Source organism: Peromyscus eremicus, chromosome 9 (assembly GCF_949786415.1).
Source record: "Peromyscus eremicus chromosome 9, PerEre_H2_v1, whole genome shotgun sequence".
Classification (NCBI taxonomy): domain Eukaryota; kingdom Metazoa; phylum Chordata; class Mammalia; order Rodentia; family Cricetidae; genus Peromyscus; species Peromyscus eremicus.
The window spans coordinates 67,191,787-67,209,586 of NC_081425.1; the positions used below are offsets into that span (position 1 = coordinate 67,191,787).

At 55.7% G+C, this 17,800-nt stretch overlaps 1 protein-coding gene across 1 annotated transcript; it reads left to right on the plus strand.

Moving 5' to 3' along the window:
* The first annotated feature begins 204 nt into the window (after positions 1-204).
* On the plus strand, positions 205-15,320 carry Zfhx2 (zinc finger homeobox 2). The gene is made up of 9 exons (XM_059273624.1): positions 205-2,303; positions 2,470-2,987; positions 3,467-3,707; positions 4,924-4,995; positions 5,352-5,410; positions 7,524-7,724; positions 8,201-8,327; positions 8,471-11,947; positions 12,176-15,320. Exons 1-9 carry the CDS (start codon positions 248-250, stop codon positions 13,141-13,143), a joined length of 7,719 nt encoding a protein of 2,572 aa, XP_059129607.1. The 5' UTR covers positions 205-247; the 3' UTR covers positions 13,144-15,320.
* The last annotated feature ends 2,480 nt before the right edge of the window (positions 15,321-17,800 follow it).

A 17,800-nucleotide genomic window follows, 5' to 3' on the forward strand; every position in this document is an offset into this window, starting at 1 on the left:
AGACGGAGAAGAGCTAGTTTGGAGAGCAATAGTGAATTCTAATTTTAGATATGTTAATTTTTAGGCCTGTTGGACTTGGGCATGAGGGCACCGGAGTCTGGTGCTCAGGGAACATAACAGGACTAGAGAGTCCAGACTTTCAGCCTTGCTGGGGACCCTGAGATCTGATGGCACTGCTCTCTCCTTGCCCCCCTGCAGGGTCCTGGCTGTCAGGCTGAAATGACCCCTCAGCAGTCCTCCGTCTACCATGGCTACCCTTAACTCAGCCTCTTCCTCCGGTACTGTTCCTTCTCCTGGGCACGATGCTCCGTCCCCACCTCCAGACACCTCCTCCTCCAGCACCTCTGACCCTGTCACCAAAGATCCCCCTGATGCCTCCTCCACCTCTGAGAGTGTAAGGTCCTCAGAGCCAGGGGGAGAGCTTCTGGAGTCAGGCTGTGGCCTTGTTCCACCAAAGGAGATTGGAGATCCCCAAGAAGAGCCTGGCTGTGGTCACATCCCACCAAAGGACCTCAGGGTGGAAAAGGAGGAGGAGGAAGAGGAAGGAATCCTTCCTTTGGACCTAAGCAACCACTTATCCTTTGCAGCTGGAGGTGAGGCCTACCTGCTGGCCAAGCCGTCCCTGGCAGGTGGCAGTGAACTCTTGTTACCAAAGGGCTTCCCCTGGGATGAGGCAAGCAACAAGGAAGAGCCCAGCCTGCCCCTCCTTGCCCACTTCCCCTCCTCACACCTTACTACCCTTCACATCCAGCATGGCTTTGACCCAACCCAAGGCTTTAGCTCTTCTGACCAAATTTTGTCCCATGATACCTCAGCGCCATCTCTGGCCGCCTGTGAGGGAAGGGATGGATCCTTCTGGAGCTACCAGCTGGTTCCAAACCCAACCGAAGATCCCAAAGATGGCCCCATGGGGAGCCGATGGGGAGACCACAGGGCACTGTTCTGGATCTGCCTTCTATGCCGCCTGGGTTTCAGCAGGCTCCAGGCCTTTATAGGTCACACACGTTCTCATGGAGTGAAGCTGACCCCTGCCCACCACCAGGGCTTGCTGGGCAGCCCAGCCGTACTTCAGGAAGGTGATGATGGCGGCATGGCCTTCCTTAGCTTTCTGGAACCAAAACCCCTTGCTTGCCCTTCTCCTAAAGTCCCTGAGAACAGCACAGTGACCATGGAGACAAACGGAGCCCCGTCTGAGAATGGCCCCCGAGAGGCAGACATTCAGGCCCTTGTTCTCCCTGCTGAAGAAGTGATGGCCCTCAGCCCACCATCCCCACCCACAGCCCTAGCCACCTGGGACCCCAGCCCAACCCAAGCCAAAGAATCACCGGTATCCAGAGGCGAGGCAGGGCCAGACTGGTTCCCTGAGACGCAGGAAGAGGATGGCACGCTCTGCCTCCCTCTCAACCAAAGCTCACCCACCTCTAAGGAGGTCGCTACGCTCCCAGCTCCAGTAGGGTCTCCTGAAGACACCAGTGACCCACCTCAGTCCTGTCGCCTGATGGATGACTACCCTCCAGCCCCTGCAGCCTTTCCGGGCCTCAGCCTCTCCAGCCACATGTCCCTGCTACACTCGCGCAATTCCTGCAAGACTCTCAAGTGTCCCAAGTGCAACTGGCACTACAAGTACCAGCAGACCCTGGATGTGCACATGCGGGAGAAGCACCCCGAGAGCAACAGCCACTGCAGCTACTGCAGCGCCGGGGGCGCCCACCCCCGCCTGGCTCGCGGGGAGAGCTACAACTGCGGCTACAAGCCCTACCGCTGCGACGTCTGCAACTACTCCACCACCACCAAAGGCAACCTCAGCATCCACATGCAGTCCGACAAGCACCTGGCCAACCTGCAGGGCTTCCAGGCAGGGCCTGGTGGGCAGGGGAGCCCCCCGGAGGCGTCCCTCCCACCCCCCGCCGCCGCCGCCGCCGCCGCCGCCGCCGTAGGGGATAAAGAGCCCAAGACCAAATCATCCTGGCAGTGTAAGGTGTGCAGCTATGAAACCAACATCTCCCGAAACCTGCGGATCCACATGACTTCCGAGAAACACATGCAGAACGTCCTGATGCTGCACCAGGGGCTGCCGCTCGGCCTGCCACCGGGGCTGGTGGGGCCAGGACCTCCTCCCCCACCGGGGACTGCCCCCACCAACCCTCCTGAACTCTTCCAGTACTTTGGGCCCCAGGCCCTAGGACAGCCTCAGACACCGATGCCTGGGCCTGGGCTGAGGCCCGACAAACCCCTTGAAGCCCAGCTGCTTCTCAATGGTTTCCACCACCTTGGAGCACCTGCCCGAAAGTTCTCCACATCTGGTAAGTCCCCTGACTCTGCTCCAGCCGGCCGCTCCCTCCTCAAGCCAAGTTGTATCCCCTGCCTTCTCCTAGAGGTCAGCTCCCCACCTAGGTAACATGGCTCTCTCTAATTAGTTCCCCACCGCTTGCTTTCCTCCTTAGCCACTAATCTGCCTCTGTCCCCCAGCCCCTGGCAGCCTCTCCCCTGAGACCCATCTGCCACCAAGTCAGCTCCTGGGCTCCTCATCCGATGGCCTGCCCACTTCGCCCTCCCCGGATGACAGCCCGCCCCTGAAGGTGTTCCGCTGCCTGGTGTGCCAGGCTTTCAGCACCGACAGCCTGGAGCTGCTGCTTTACCACTGCAGCATAGGCCGGAGCCTCCCAGAGGCCGAATGGAAGGAGGTGGCTGGAGACACCCACCGATGCAAGCTCTGCTGCTATGGCACCCAGCTCAAGGCCAACTTCCAGCTCCACCTCAAGACCGACAAACATACCCAGAAGTACCAGCTAGCAGCCCACCTTAGGGAGGGGGGTGGAGCCATGGGCACGCCTTCCCCACTGCCCCTGGGGGACGGGGCTTCTTACGGGTCTGTCTCCCCTCTCCACCTGCGCTGTAACATCTGTGACTTTGAGTCCAACAGCAAAGAGAAGATGCAGCTGCATGCCCGCGGGTCAGCCCATGAAGAAAACAGCCAGATCTACAAGGTGAAGTTCAGGCAGCGGGGGACAGGAGAGGGAGAGGGAACAGGGAGAAAGGGGGTGCGGAATAGAGAAGTGGCGGAGGAACCCTGGGTGATGGGCATGAGGAGCAGGGCCGCGTGTGTACCAGGGTAACAGAGTGTTGGGCAGACCTGGAAACTAGACCAAAGGACAGTGGACTGTGAGGAGGAGAAACAGACTTTATTCAGCTCTTCTGGCATGTAGGCTGGAGGATGAGTCCATCTCAGTCCAGCCCATCATGTTATCAGAAGTTCAAGAGGACAGCAGCAGATTGCAGCCACATCCTCGGGAACCCAGGGTCGGTAGGAGAAAGAGGGAAATTCAGAGACGAAGCAGTGCTACATAGGTGACTGTAGAAGGGGAGAGGGCGGTGAGCCAGGAGTAAGAGTTCAGTGAGGAGGGAGTGTCCCCAGAGATCTGGAGGTGTCCCTTCTACATCTGAGCCGGCCTCTTCATGGTTCTAGTTTCTCCTGGAAATGGAGGGAGCAGAGGCAGGGCCAGAGCTGGGCCTTTACCGCTGCCTGTTATGTGCCTGGGACACACCCTCCCGCCTAGCCGTGCTCCAGCATCTCCGCACACCTGCCCACCGCGATGCCCAGGCCCAGAGGCGTCTGCAGCTGCTACAAAATGGCCCAGCCGCTGAAGAAGGACTCTCAGCTCTTCAGAGTATCCTGAGCTTCAGCCATGGGCGGCTCCGAACTCCTGGTGAGGAAGAGGGCACAGGAGCACACAGGCTGGGCAGGAGGCGGCAGATGCAGGGACATAATGGAGTAGAAATAGGTCTGTGAGCCATCACCAGCAAGTACGAAGGTGTGGGGAAGGGATGAGAAGGCAGGATGGGGGGCTTCTTCAGGAACAGGGAGGTTTCCCAGCAAGGAGAGGAACAAGAGACTACAGGAAGATGGGAGAGAATGGCAGAGACTTTGCTGAGTAAAGAACAGGAAGACAGCAAGGGGAATGACCGAGCCGGTGATTCTGAGTAACGGCTAGTAGCTCTGTTGGTTGTGCAGGGTGGTAGGCAAAAAGAAAAGCCTAAAACGTATTTCATGCTGGGCTAGACTGGTTGGAAGGAGATGGGCACTGTGGGCATGGTCCAAAGGCAACAGGGATGGGAAGAGGCCCCAACAAGTTTCCCAGCCTCTTCCTGTCTCCTAGGAGGTCTTCAGCCCCAAGGCTGGGCTTAGAGACCCCCTTAGGCAGCAGAGGTTGTACCAGCAGAGGCCGGGAACAGCCAGCCAGGCGCCATTGATCCAGAGGGTGCAGGAGAAGAGCCTGGAAGGGGCTGTCAGAGGTGGGCATGGGCATCTGGGCTTTGGAGAGGCCAGCGGTGGGCGAGGGTGAGGGCAGGGCAGCAGGAACCAGGAACAGGCAGCATTGACTGGTGCTAATTGAATTGCCAATACACTGGCTGGAGCTAAGTGCTGGAGGGGCCCAGATCAATAGCTAACGATCCTGGCGCAAGGCTGAATGGAGTTAAGGAACTTTTAACACTTTAATTAGGCTGCCACCGAAAATAAATTCCTACACATCTGTCAATTCTTCCTTGAGTGGTAATCTCCTTGCCCATCGCCTCCTGTTCACTACAGCCGCCGCGTCATTCAACATTTGCAGTGCCCCTCCCACTGTGTTTTGGGGGCTTCCCCTTTCCAGGGTCTGTCATGCCAGGAGGCCAAGTTTAGTCCAGTCCTATGGTGGGGCTTGTTTCTAGGGATGGGGTGCTAGGCTTGCCCTACTGTTCCGCTATTGGAATTTTCACTTTTACCCTGTGTTTCTCCTGGTGGCTTTTCATCCTTTCCTGCCTCCCGATTCACTCATCCATTTCTTCACCAACTGGCTGCTTGTCCTGCTTCCTCTGCCCTGTGTCCTCCCTCCTTCCCCAGTGTTCACCAGGTTGTGCTGACTCTCTCTCCATCCCACACAGGGAAGGCTGACACCCCCTTCTCTAAGCCGCCCACCTCTGAGAAAGATGCCCAGAACAAGACAGAACAATTGGGTGAGCCTCTGACCCATTTCCCTGGTCCAATTCACTATGTATCCTGGGATGTTCAGGGGACCCTTCAGAAACCCAAGCACCCCAAAAGGCCTCCTTCCCAGATGGAGCAAAACTGACCAAAGGAATGGGAAGGGAAAACAGGTCATGTCAGCCCAGGCATCTCTCTGCCCTCTTTGAAAACCTGGCTAACCCGGAAGTCATCCCTGCCAGGCCTCCCCTGCTGCTGAGTTCCTTGCCCATCTTCTCCATTCTCTGCAGCCCACTTCCTACACTGAAAGCTCTATGTTAGCAGAGGGGCTGTGCAAGAAGGGGAGAGGATGAAAGAGTCCCTTAACATCCTCTCCTCTCACCCTCAGCTTCTGGCGTGACAGAGGACAGAACTGGCCCTTCCACAGACAGTGCCAACCAGATCACGGTCAGAACTGGGGTAACTGGGATGATGAAGGTGGGGCCTGGCTTTACTGAGAGCTCACACCTAAAGCAGTGGTTCTCAACCTGTCTGTGGGTTACGACCCCCTTGGGTCCCCTGCGACTACTGTGATTCATAACAGTAGCAAAATTACAGTTATGAAGTAGCAACAAAAATAATTGTATGGTTGGGGGGGGTCACCACAGCATGAGGAACTGCATTAAAGGGTCGTAGCATTAGGAAGGTTGAGAACCACTGCTCTAAAGGCTTTTGTTGTGCTTGTGGCTAATTTAATTCAGAATATCACAGGAGAAGTTCTACTCGGGACCAGTTCTGAATGTTCAGCGTGTGAGGAAGAAAGCTGCCTATCAGGGGAGTGACAGGAAGGGATGGCGGGACCTTGAGGAAACGTCAAGAGAGAGTGTATTGAGAGTAGGAGAGACTAGAGAGAAGCGTGGGGAAATGGAAAGAGCGGGGAAACAAAAGAGCAGTCTCATAGGACAGCTAGGAGGATGTTTCTTCCTACAGGGAGCCGTAAGCCAGAGCAAGCTGTCCTGGCACCCCCTTCTTAAGAGTAGAGGCACCAAACAAGCTCTGAGCTCTAGGACCTGGACCTGAAAAGACTCGGGAGCAATTTGGCCTGATGGCCTCTAAAGTGTCCGTTCTGGGGAGATTCCAAGTCTCCGGTCTTTTATGCCATTCTGGGCCTCACAGCTTCCCAGACTCGGTTGCCGCATGCAGAGATACCTCAGTGCTCAGTTTCTCTTCCTCCCAACTCCTCCCTGCAGCCTGTGTGTTACAGGACCTGTCCTGAGGGATGCACTAATATGAGTGCCTGGGTGCCCTGCCCTGATGTGCAGGCCCGGGCAAGTGCAGGGCAGCAGGAGAAGAGGCAGGCCAGAGAGAGCAGCTTGATCTGAGGCAGCAGGCAAAATGCCCACCAGACAGTTCAGTTAGGTGACAGGAGGCTTCTACTGCCTCCATCTGTCTGGAGGTCTAGGCCACAATGTGCTGAGGGACAGACCAGAATTTCCCTGGGCCACTTGGGGAGTGGCATTTACTAATATTAAGAAGTAGTGAAGCCCAGGGCTGGAGCAATGGCTCAAGCAGTTAAGAGCACTGGCTGTCCTTCCAAAGAACCTGGGTTCAATTCCCAGGAACTCCAGTTCCAGGGGATCTGACACCCTCATACAAACATACATTCAGGCAAACACCAATATACATAAATAAATCTTTTTTTTTTTTTTTTTTTTTGGTTTTTCAAGACAGGGTTTCTCTGAGTTTTGGTGCTTGTCCTGAATCTTGCTCTGTAGACCAAGCTGACCTCAAACTCACAGAGGTCCACCTGACTCTGCCTCCTGAGTGCTGGGATTAAAGGCATGTACCACCACCGCCCAGCTATAAATAAATCTTGAAAAAAAAAAAAAAAAGAGGAAGTAGTGAAGCCAGGCAGTGGTGGCGCATACCTCTAATCCAAGCACTTGGGAGGCAGAGGCAGACAGATCTCTGTGAGTTCGAGGCCAGCCTGGTCTACAGAGTGAGTTCCAGGACAGCCAGGGCTATACAGAGATACCCTGTCTGGAAAAACAAAAAAGAAAGCAAACAAACAAACAGAATTAGTGACAGGGAACGGGAATGGGGAGCAGCTGAGCCAGCTTCAGGGGCAGACAGATAGGAGGACCCCTCTGTAGATATTCAGGGACCTGGGAGAAGCAAAATAGGCTGGGCTAAGGGAATTGTCCAGAAGAAAGGATGTACTTCCCAGAAAAGACGGGCCGTGGGGTAGGGGTAAGAGCCAGATTCAGGGCAGAGGCTGGGACAGGGCCATCTGTCGGCTGGAAGATTGACGAGGGTGTCAGAGATGGGGAAGACACACCACGTGGAGGGAGGGGGGGCTGACAAAGAAGGAAGTCGGAGCAGCATTCTAGGCAAGCGAGGCCTTGGTCCTAGCCCAGTGGAGTTGCCAGCTCCAGGACTGGTTGGGAGCTGGGTGGGCCAGGGCGCCTTCCTGTCTCCTAAATCTGGAGATGGGGACAGTGTTGCACTGAATCCTGGTGCCTGTGAGCCAGCGGCCCACCCCTTCCCTGACTCCTCCTCCACCACCCCTTTGTGTTCCCAGGTATACTGCTGTCCGTATTGCAGCTTCCTGAGCCCAGAGTCTGACCAGGTGAGGGTTCATACGCTCTCCCAGCATGCCGTGCAGCCCAAATACAGGTGCCCGCTGTGCCAGGAGCAGCTGGTGGGCCGGCCTGCCCTGCGCTTCCACCTCAGCCACCTTCACAACGTGGTGCCCGAGTGCGTTGAGAAGCTGCTGCTTGTGGTGAGTGCCGGCCGGCTGAGGGAAAATGATCCTGTCAGGGCAGTGTGGGAAGACAGGGAGAGGCAACAATATCCAGGCCAGTGTGCTGGGGGTGGGAGGTGAAGAAAACAGCATTCCAGAGAGTTGACTGCGGTTTTTAAAGTCGGTGCGGTGGCTCTCGGCCTAGTTCCCTTCACTCCTAGACAGGACAGCTGTGCGTTACTCTCACTTCCACTAACCCCTGAAAAGAGTTGTTATAATAGCAGAACCGGGTAGTCCTGAGGTGAGATACTTTTAGCCTGGGGAAGGGGGTCGGGGCAGCTGCCTACCCAGTCCCTCATCCAAAGAACCGCATCAATTCACTGGGAGGTTTGTCTAGACAGGAGCGTGGACCCCGGGGAAAGGAGCTTGGCACAGACACAGGTGCAGAGGGAACAGTCAGGAATAGCGTAGGCCGGTGAATAGGGCCGAAGCCACTGGGCTTTCCTGCATTCTAGGCCACCACCGTAGAGATGACCTTCGCAACCAAAATGCTCCCTGGACCCACGCCAACCCCTGTGGAGGATGGCCCAGAACGCCCCACTCCTGGACCAGAGCCCACTGCCAGCAGAGACCAGGCAGCAGGTAAGGAAGGATACAGCATACCTCCCAGAATGGCTGAAAACGGGATGAAAGAGGTTTGAAGACAAGCCAAAGTCAGTGGCTTTGGATACTGAATGGTTGGAGCTCGGCTTGAACACAGTTCTCTGCCCCTCTGTCTCCCGTAGAAAGCTCCAACCTGACTCCAGACGCCAGCCCAGATCCCCCTCCTCCTGAGCCTCCCCTGGCAGCAGTCGAGGGCCCAGAGAAGCCCTCGGGAAGCCCTGATCAGCCCTCTTCTCCAGTCCCATCTCCGGTCCCTCAGCTTGATGCCCAAGCGGAAGAAGTGGCTCCTCCCCCCGCCATGGCAGAGGAGGAAGAGGGAGCCATGGGGGAGCCCCGCTCCGCAGAGCCATCATCGCCAGCTGACTCTCGCCACCCTCTAACCTACCGGAAGACCACCAACTTCGCCCTGGACAAATTTCTTGACCCTGCTCGTCCCTATAAGTGTACTGTGTGTAAGGAGTCCTTCACCCAGAAGAACATCCTCTTGGTTCATTATAATTCCGTCTCCCACCTACATAAGATGAAGAAGGCTGCCATTGACCCATCGTGCCCTGCCCGAGGAGAGTCCGGCATCCCACCACCCAGCACCACGACATCCGACAAGCCTTTCAAGTGCACCGTCTGCCGGGTGTCCTACAACCAGAGCTCCACTCTGGAGATTCATATGCGATCAGTTCTGCACCAGACTCGCTCCAGGGGGGCCAAGGCTGATGCCAAGGCTGAAGGAGCGGAGCGCAGCCAGGAAGAGCTCAAGGAAGTCGAGCCTGAGGGCGAGGTGCTCACTGAGAAGAAAGGCCCTGACCCCGGGGGCTTCATGTCTGGACTGCCCTTCCTGTCTCCACCACCCCCTCCCTTGGACCTGCACCGATTCCCAGCCCCGCTCTTCACCCCACCAGTCCTGCCCCCCTTCCCTCTGGTTCCAGAGTCGCTGCTTAAGCTCCAGCAGCAGCAGCTGCTTCTGCCCTTCTACCTCCATGACCTCAAAGTGGGGCCCAAGCTGGCACTGGCTAGTCCTACGCCCATGCTGCCCCTCCCAGCCGCCACCCCACCTCCTCTCCCCGCACCCCCCAAGGCTGAGCTGGCTGAGCAGGAATGGGAGCGACCCCTCATAGCTGAAGAGGGCAGTGAGGCCGGGCCCTCTTCACCACCCCACGCGTCGCCCAATGAGGCTGCTCGCACCGCAGCCAAGGCCCTTCTAGAAAACTTTGGCTTTGAGTTGGTGATTCAGTACAACGAAGGGAAGCAGGCCGTGCCCCCGCCCCCCACGCCGCCGCCTCCGGAGTCTCTGGGGGGTGGGGACAAGCTGGCCTGTGGGGCCTGTGGGAAACTCTTCTCCAACATGCTGATCCTCAAGACTCACGAGGAGCATGTTCACCGCCGCTTTCTGCCCTTTGAGGCTCTGAGTCGTTACGCTGCTCAGTTTCGGAAGAGCTATGACAGCCTGTACCCGCCCCCGGCAGAGCCCCCCAAACCTCCCGATGGGTCCCTGGAGTCACCTCCCCAGCTAGGCCCACCTTTCATGGTTCCAGAGCCCGAAGTAGGAGGGATCCACACTTCGGAGGAGCGAAGTCTGGCAGGAGCGCACTGGCCCGCAGAGGAAGAGGAAGGCTCCAGGGGCAGCCTTCCTCCCACGGTGCCCACCGGCCGCCGGTTCTCCAGAACCAAGTTCACAGAGTTCCAGACCCAGGCCCTGCAGTCTTTCTTTGAGACCAGCGCCTACCCCAAGGATGGAGAGGTGGAGCGGCTCGCCAATCTCTTGGGCCTGGCCAGCCGTGTGGTGGTAGTATGGTTCCAGAATGCCCGCCAGAAAGCCCGCAAAAATGCCTGTGAGGGTGGGCCGGTGGCAGCCGGAGGGAGCACCGGGGGCGCCTCGGGCTGCAGACGCTGCCACGCCACCTTCGCCTGTGTTTTCGAGTTAGTTCGGCACCTCAAGAAGTGCTATGATGACCAGCCTCCCGAGGAGGAGGAGGCCGAGGCAGGGGAGGAGGAAGAGGAGGTGGAAGAGGAAGAGGTGGAGGAGCGGAACCCCGAACCCGCCGATGCGCGTGGTGGCCCGTCACCGGAACACGCAGGTGGCGAGGACCCGAACCAAGCAGAGCCGACAAGGCCGGAAGGCAGAGAGTCTGAAGGGAAGGCGTCTCCATCACCTCCCGCCCACACCTGTGACCAGTGTGCCCTTTCCTTCCCCAGCCAGGACCTCCTGGCGGCTCACCACAGACTGCATTTCCCACCGCCTGCGCAGCCCAGTGCTCCATCACAGCTCCTAGACCTGCCTCTGCTGGTGTTCGGGGAGCGAAACCCTGGAGTATCAGGCACCTCATCAGTGACAGGGACGCCCCTCAAGCGGAAGCACGACGATGGCAGTCTGTCTCCCACAGGCAGTGAAGCAGGGGCTGGAGGAGAGGGCGAACCCCCCAAAGACAAGCGCCTGCGCACTACCATCCTGCCCGAGCAGCTGGAGATCCTGTACCGCTGGTACATGCAGGACTCCAACCCCACGCGGAAGATGCTCGACTGCATCTCTGAGGAGGTGGGGCTCAAAAAGCGAGTAGTACAGGTCTGGTTCCAGAATACCCGAGCCCGGGAGAGGAAAGGCCAGTTTCGAAGCACCCCTGGGGGAGTAGCTGGTCCAGCGGTGAAAGCCACCGTTACACCCACCCCAGCACCCTTCCCCAAATTCAACCTCCTGTTGAGCAAGATAGACGATGACACCGGGAAGGAAGCCCCAAAGAGAGAGGCCCCTGCTTTCCCCTACCCGGCAGTCACCCCTGCTGCCGGGCCTCTATCGTTCCTACCACCTGGGAAAGAGGCCACTGTGCCAACACCAGAGCCCCCTCTGCCCGTCCCAGCTCCCGCACTCAGTGAGGATGAAGGCCCAGAGGAACCCTCCAAAGTATCTCCAGAAAGCGAGGCTTGCAGTCCATCTGCAGGAGACCTGAGTGACTCATCTGCTTCCAGCCTGGCTGAACCAGAGTCCCCTGGGGCTGGAGGGACCAGCGGGGGACCAGGAAGTGGGACTGGGGTTCCAGATGGAATGGGGCAGCGGCGATACAGGACCCAGATGAGCAGCCTGCAGCTGAAGATCATGAAAGCCTGCTACGAAGCCTACCGCACCCCTACTATGCAGGAGTGTGAGGTGCTGGGGGAGGAAATCGGACTGCCCAAGAGAGTCATTCAGGTCTGGTTCCAAAATGCTCGTGCCAAGGAAAAGAAAGCCAAACTGCAGGGGACAGCGCCTGCAGGGAGCGGGGGCAGCAGCAGCAGCAGCAGCGAGGGCACCTTGGCGGCCCAGCGCACCGACTGTCCCTACTGCGATGTCAAGTACGACTTCTATGTCTCCTGCCGGGGCCACCTCTTCTCCCGGCAGCACCTGGCCAAGCTCAAGGAGGCAGTGCGAGCCCAGCTGAAGAGTGAAAGCAAATCCTATGACTTAGCTCCAGCCCCCGAGGCCCCGCTGGCTCCCAAAGGGCCGCCCGCCACCACCCCTGCCTCTGTGCCCTTGGGGGCTTCCCCGACCCTGCCTCGCCTGGCTCCTGTCCTCTTGCCAGGCCCAACTCTGGCCCAGCCACCACTTGGAAGCATAGCTTCTTTCAATTCAGGTGAGTGGGGGAGGCTGGGAGGAGCCGGCCTGGAGAGAGCATCACCTCTCATCCCACGCCCTTCTTGTCCTGTTTGGCTCTCCCCACACAGTGAGCCTTGCTGCAGGCTCTGGGGAGAGGAGAGTAGGAAGTATGGCGGCTGGGTAGGGGGAAGGGTGTGTGCAGTAGTAGTCTGGAGCAGGGAGGTCTGTAAGGATTAATCCTTCATCATTCCTTTCGTCTTCCTAGGCCCTGCAGCCTCCTCAGGCCTCCTCGGCCTCGCCACTTCAGTCCTGCCTGCTACCACAGTGGTCCAGACTGCTGGTCCAGGCCGCCCCTTACCTCAGAGACCCGTGTCCAACCAAACCAACAGCTCTGCTGACCCCAGCCCTGGCCCAGCGACGGAGCCCCCAGGAGACAAAGCCTCTGGTGAGCGGAAGCCGGTGGCAACCCTTCCCAACTCCTCCACTGATGCTCTCAAGAACCTGAAAGCACTGAAGGCCACTGTCCCGGCCCTGTTGGGGGGCCAGTTCCTGCCGTTCCCATTGCCCCCTTCAGGCGGGGCGGCTCCACCAGCTGTCTTTGGCCCTCAGTTACAAGGGGCCTACTTCCAACAGCTTTACGGCATGAAGAAGGGCCTGTTCCCCATGAACCCGGTGATACCTCAGACCCTCATTGGGCTGCTCCCCAATGCCCTCCTCCAGCCACCACCCCAAGCCCCTGAGCCTACAGCCACAGCACCCCCAAAGCCTCCCGAGCTGCCGGCTCCCGGGGAAGGGGAAAGTAGTGAGGCCGACGAGCTGCTGACAGGCAGCGCTGGCATCTCCACCGTCGATGTCACTTACCGCTACTTATGCCGCCAGTGCAAGATGGCATTTGACGGCGAGGCCCCAGCTGCCGCCCACCAGAGGTCCTTCTGCTTTTTTGGGCGGGGTTCTGGGGGTTCCATGCCTCCCCCACTGCGGGTGCCTGTCTGCACCTACCACTGCCTGGCCTGCGAGGTGCTGCTGAGCGGGCGTGAAGCTCTAGCCTCCCATCTGCGCTCCTCAGCCCACAGGCGCAAGGCAGCCCCAGCCCCAGGAGGCCCTCCCATCACCGTTACCAACAGCGCCACTGCTGTCCCGGCTGCTGTGGCTTTTGCCAAAGAGGAAGCAAGATTACCTCACACGGACCCCAACCCCAAAACTACTACTACCTCTACACTTCTAGCTTTATAAACAGATAAACCAAGATGGGGCAAGAGAGGGCCTCAGGGTTCCCTCACCCCAACCTTCAGCTCTGCCCACCTCATGGGAGTCGGTCGATTCCCACCGGCCGTGGGCTTCACACACCCCACCTCCAGCAGAGTCCTGCCTCCTCCCCCTCCCACTGATACTCTGACCCCTCATCCTCAGCCCCTTACAGATGCACCGCCCCCGCCCCCACCTTGGCATACATGTCTGCTCCGGCCCCTCTTCTCCCCATCGATCCCACTGTAAACACATACCTTTTCCATACTATTACACTGACTGAAAAACGCCAAAAGAAAGAAAAGAAGAAGAAGAAAAAAGAAAACCCAAGACAAAAAGGGGGGGGTGGAAAGAATCAACTTTGCCACACACCCCTCCTTCTTGCCCCTTGTCCAGAGCACAGACTGCTCACAAACTCCAAAAACCCAATTGGTTCCTAAGGTTGGAGCCTGGGATGGGCAGGGAGCCCATAAAACTAACCAAACTGGAGGCTGTCAGGGGGAGAAGCGCCCCTGTTCACTCTCCCCACTCCCCTCCCTCCTGACCCTCTCCTCACCTGATGGGACCCTTGCAGCCTGGACTCCTGGGGAAGCGGCTGCCAGGAACCCTTCTACCAACCCTCACCCCATACCCTGGAAACCGCAGTAACTTTTTCTCAAAGGCTTTAAACACAGAGATCCTCTCAGCAGCCGTGGGCCTGCCCCATGCCCTAGCCCTGCCAAGGGCAGTCCAGCCTCGGGGGATCAGCATTGCCCACCAATGGCAAATCCAAAGTTCTTTTTAAAAAAAAAAAACAAAACTGAAACACACCAAATAAACAAGAGCAAGAGAGAGTGTGCACATTCACGAGAGAGAGATGGAGAGACCAGAGGAATGAAGTAAAGAAAAACATAAACTTTGAATATACAGAGAGAGAAAAAAGAAAAGAAAACCCCATCAAACAAGTGGATTTTCCCCCACTTTGGTTTGGTTTGGTTTGGGTTTTGTTTTGTTTTTCTGTTTGTGTCCCCTCCCACCCCCCATTTGAGAGTTTCTTGCAGTCTGAGCTCTGATGCCTCGAAGTCCTCACTGGGCGATCCACAGGACTGGAGGCCCTGCAGCCTTCCCCTTGCTGTGCCAAGTCCCCGACATGACTCCCGTCCCCTGAGGTGAACATGTATCGGGACACAAGATACATCTCATTCTCAGTGGTCAGAAAGCCTTGTTCAAGAGTCTTGGCCATCCCCAGAAGAAGGGCACGGTTGGGGGCAGTTCTGGGTTCTGAAATCAAGACGTGGATCCCTTTTGCCTGTCCTTTTCTCTTCTCATTGACTCTTTCCTCCCCAGGGCTCCTGTGGTGTTTCTGACTGTCTGGAACCTCCTTTGCCTTTACAGGCTCCCCTGTCCCCCATCCACTTTTCCTCCTCCTAGTCCTCTGCCCTCTCCCTCGCCCCCTCCATTAATCGGCATCTACTGGAGGTGTTGCCCAAAGTCTGCCTGTCTGTTAAGGCATAAGGACCTGTAAGAAGATGTGTAGGGAGCGGGACTCTGAGCACAACCTGCTCTCCAGGGGATACAACAGGAGGCCAGTGCCCTAGAGAAGCTTCCCACACCCAATCTTACTTCCTGTGTGACCGTCGGGGGTAATTTTGGCAATCCCCCAAATCTAGCCCGAACGGCACAGGAGAGATTTAATAGAGGTTTTATTTTAGCAAAGAAAAGCCTGCAAATTCCCCATCTCCTCCAGCTTTTCATCTCTCCCCTAGCTCCCAGCAGTCCCTCCAGGCCTCCTCGTGCATTAGTTACCCATGTAATATTTATCTGCCCACCCTGGAACTTAGCGTTTGCAGGGTCCCCCAGCCACATACCAACCCGAAAGCCACGCTTTGTGTGCAGAAAGGGGGATGAGGGGAGGATCAGCTAAATCCTTAGTTCTCCCATATTCTGGATCTCAAACTCCTGTGCCATTCACTTTGAAAGTTAAGAAACTTCTAGCTCGAGCCAGCTGAGGGGAAGATGAAACCAGTTATGTTGATACCAAAAATGCCAGTCACTAGAAAATCTAGCTCGTGGTGGTCTGGTGCCTGCCGCCACTGGTCCCTGCCTCTCAGCATCTCTCACAGCCACACATACCCCCATCCTTTTCTCTCACTTGTTGAAATTCTATGTATAAAACTATTTTCTTAGCAGCATGTGTATGAGGAAAAAGGGGTTTTTTTGGTTTTTGGTTTTTTTTTAAACTCTGCTTTCTGGGAATGTGACTTGTGTATAAAAGAAAAAGGAAGAAAGAAAAGAAAAAGGAACTTTAAAAGAAAATCTTGGTAAACATCTGCCTTGGGATAATTAGAGGTGTTGTGTCATGCATTTTAGCCTGGTTAGGTTGGATTAAGTTTGAACTATGAATGGTTTTACCAAGTTACTGTAACCAGAAACTACTCCTCCTCCTCTTCTCCTCTTCCTCCTCCTCCTTCTCCTCCTCCTCCTCATGCCTTCTTACTCTTGAACACAGTGACCTGGGACACACCATGTAGTCACAACAGTAGACAGAAACTGACTGAGCAACTGCACTTTCCCAGGAACCTTGGAGCTGCTGACAGGTCAGTCAACACACTCTCAGGGTGGACCAGTCTGCAGTCTTTCTCAGGCCACACTGAGCAGCCGTGCACACTAGGGGATCTTATGGAATAACAGACGAAAGGCAGGCACAGTAACACCTACAAATGCTTCTGCCTGTCTGTTAAGCAAGCGTGAACTAGGACCTCATTATATGGGTCCACCGTGGCTTCTTGGGGATTCCTTACATACACAACCCTAAAGAAACACCCAAATCCAGGTCCCGTCTCACTCCAGGGTCATTGCTTGGAGGCAGGAAATGCAAATCATCTTGCCTGTCTTTGCTCTAAACCTCGTGAGAGGATCACAAGGTACTCAGTCCTCAACAAGGAAGAAGAAAAATCAAAGTTGGCTGGGAGAACATGAGAGAAATCTGAAGCCTTAGTAGCCAGATAGGGCAGATACGCAGTAGGACAAACCGGTTCTTACCCCAAACCTCTGGCCCTAGGGTGAACTTACAGAAGCTTGCAGAAGAACCAAGAAAGCCAATTATTCTAAGCATAATAGACCAAGCTACTGCTTTCTTTCTATTACTTAGTGACAGACAAGATCGCCAAGTTCTCATCACCCTGCTGTTTCAAGACGTTTGCTCATCTAGGCATTCATCACTATAAAAACATTCACATATGAGACTGGCCATGGTGGTGGACGCCTTTAGTCCCAGCACTCGGGAGGCAGAGGCAGACGGATCTCTGGGAGCTCAAGGCCAGCCTGGTCTACAATGGGCTATACAATGAGCCTCTGTCTCATAAAAACCACAATAATAACCATTTACATATGAATAGAAACAGTTCTGTGTATAGCACCCCACCAACAAAACAAATCCATTCTCAGAAGGAACAGCAGACCCCAGCCAAGAGGTCTGCAGGGAGATGAATGCACACACACACACACACACACACACACACACACACACACACACAGGCTTACACTTGCCTGAGAACATGCCCTGAGATAACCTTCACACCCTTAAGAAGCAGTACCTTCTAGGAATTGAAGTTGTAGGTTAGTGGAAGGGCACTTGCCTGTAAACACTTCACATGTGCTAATTATCCTCATGTGAATGGAGACAGAGAAAGCTCACAAATACAAGTCTCAGGAAAATGTGACCAGTGTCCGCTAGTGTTGAACACAATTAACTCATGAAGGAAAGGCTGTAAATGATTGAGTCAAAACTTTCATATCAGCCTGAAACTGGGTGGACCAGGCTGGGACTCTGTTACAGGAAGGCCTGGTATTGAGAGGTCAGGGGATACATCTCAGAAACTAGTCAGACTAGGAGACTGAATTAGGAAGAAAGCCCATGGCCGCAGTTACCACCAAATAAGGGCAGTAGACCAAGCAGGAGAGCCTACAGGAGTGGAGCATGGAAACATTACGAAACGATGAAATGAAACTCTGAGAGAGGACGTTTAGGGAAGGCTAGACCAAGGTCTCTTAAGTTTGAAGAAGAGACAAGCAACATTGAGAGAACACTCCTCTTGGAAGAGCCCACAACTTGTGTGGCACTAGGGATCAAATCCAGGGCCCCAGGAAAATTAAGCTGGAGCTCTTCCACTAAACCACAGCCCCCGACACTCAGCACACCGACACCCCTGCTTCTTTTTTTTAACACAGGGTCTCATGTAGCCTAAGCTAGACTTAACTCTCTGTGTAGCTCAGGATGACCTTGAACTCTGGGTCTTCTGGCCTCCATGTCCTAATTGCTGGAATTACAGGCAAGCACAACTGACTCCCTTTTTCTTTTTTCTTTTTTTAAAATTTTTAATAAATTCATTCTTTTGAGATGGTCTGAACTTGCTCTCTAGCTCAATCAGCTCTTAAGCTCCCGATCCTCCTGCCTCAGCCTCCTGTGCAGCTGAGGTCACAAGCCTGTGCCTGTGAAGACACTACATTTCCCAAAAGCATCGAGTGACAAAACTAGGTGACCCGATTGTGTGACCACCCTGTGACTCTCCTTGATATAGAAGGACCCAACTAATTCTCTAACCAAAACACAAACAGAAATTAGAGTAGATAGCATTATTCCCTGACAGTATGACATGGGTTTCTG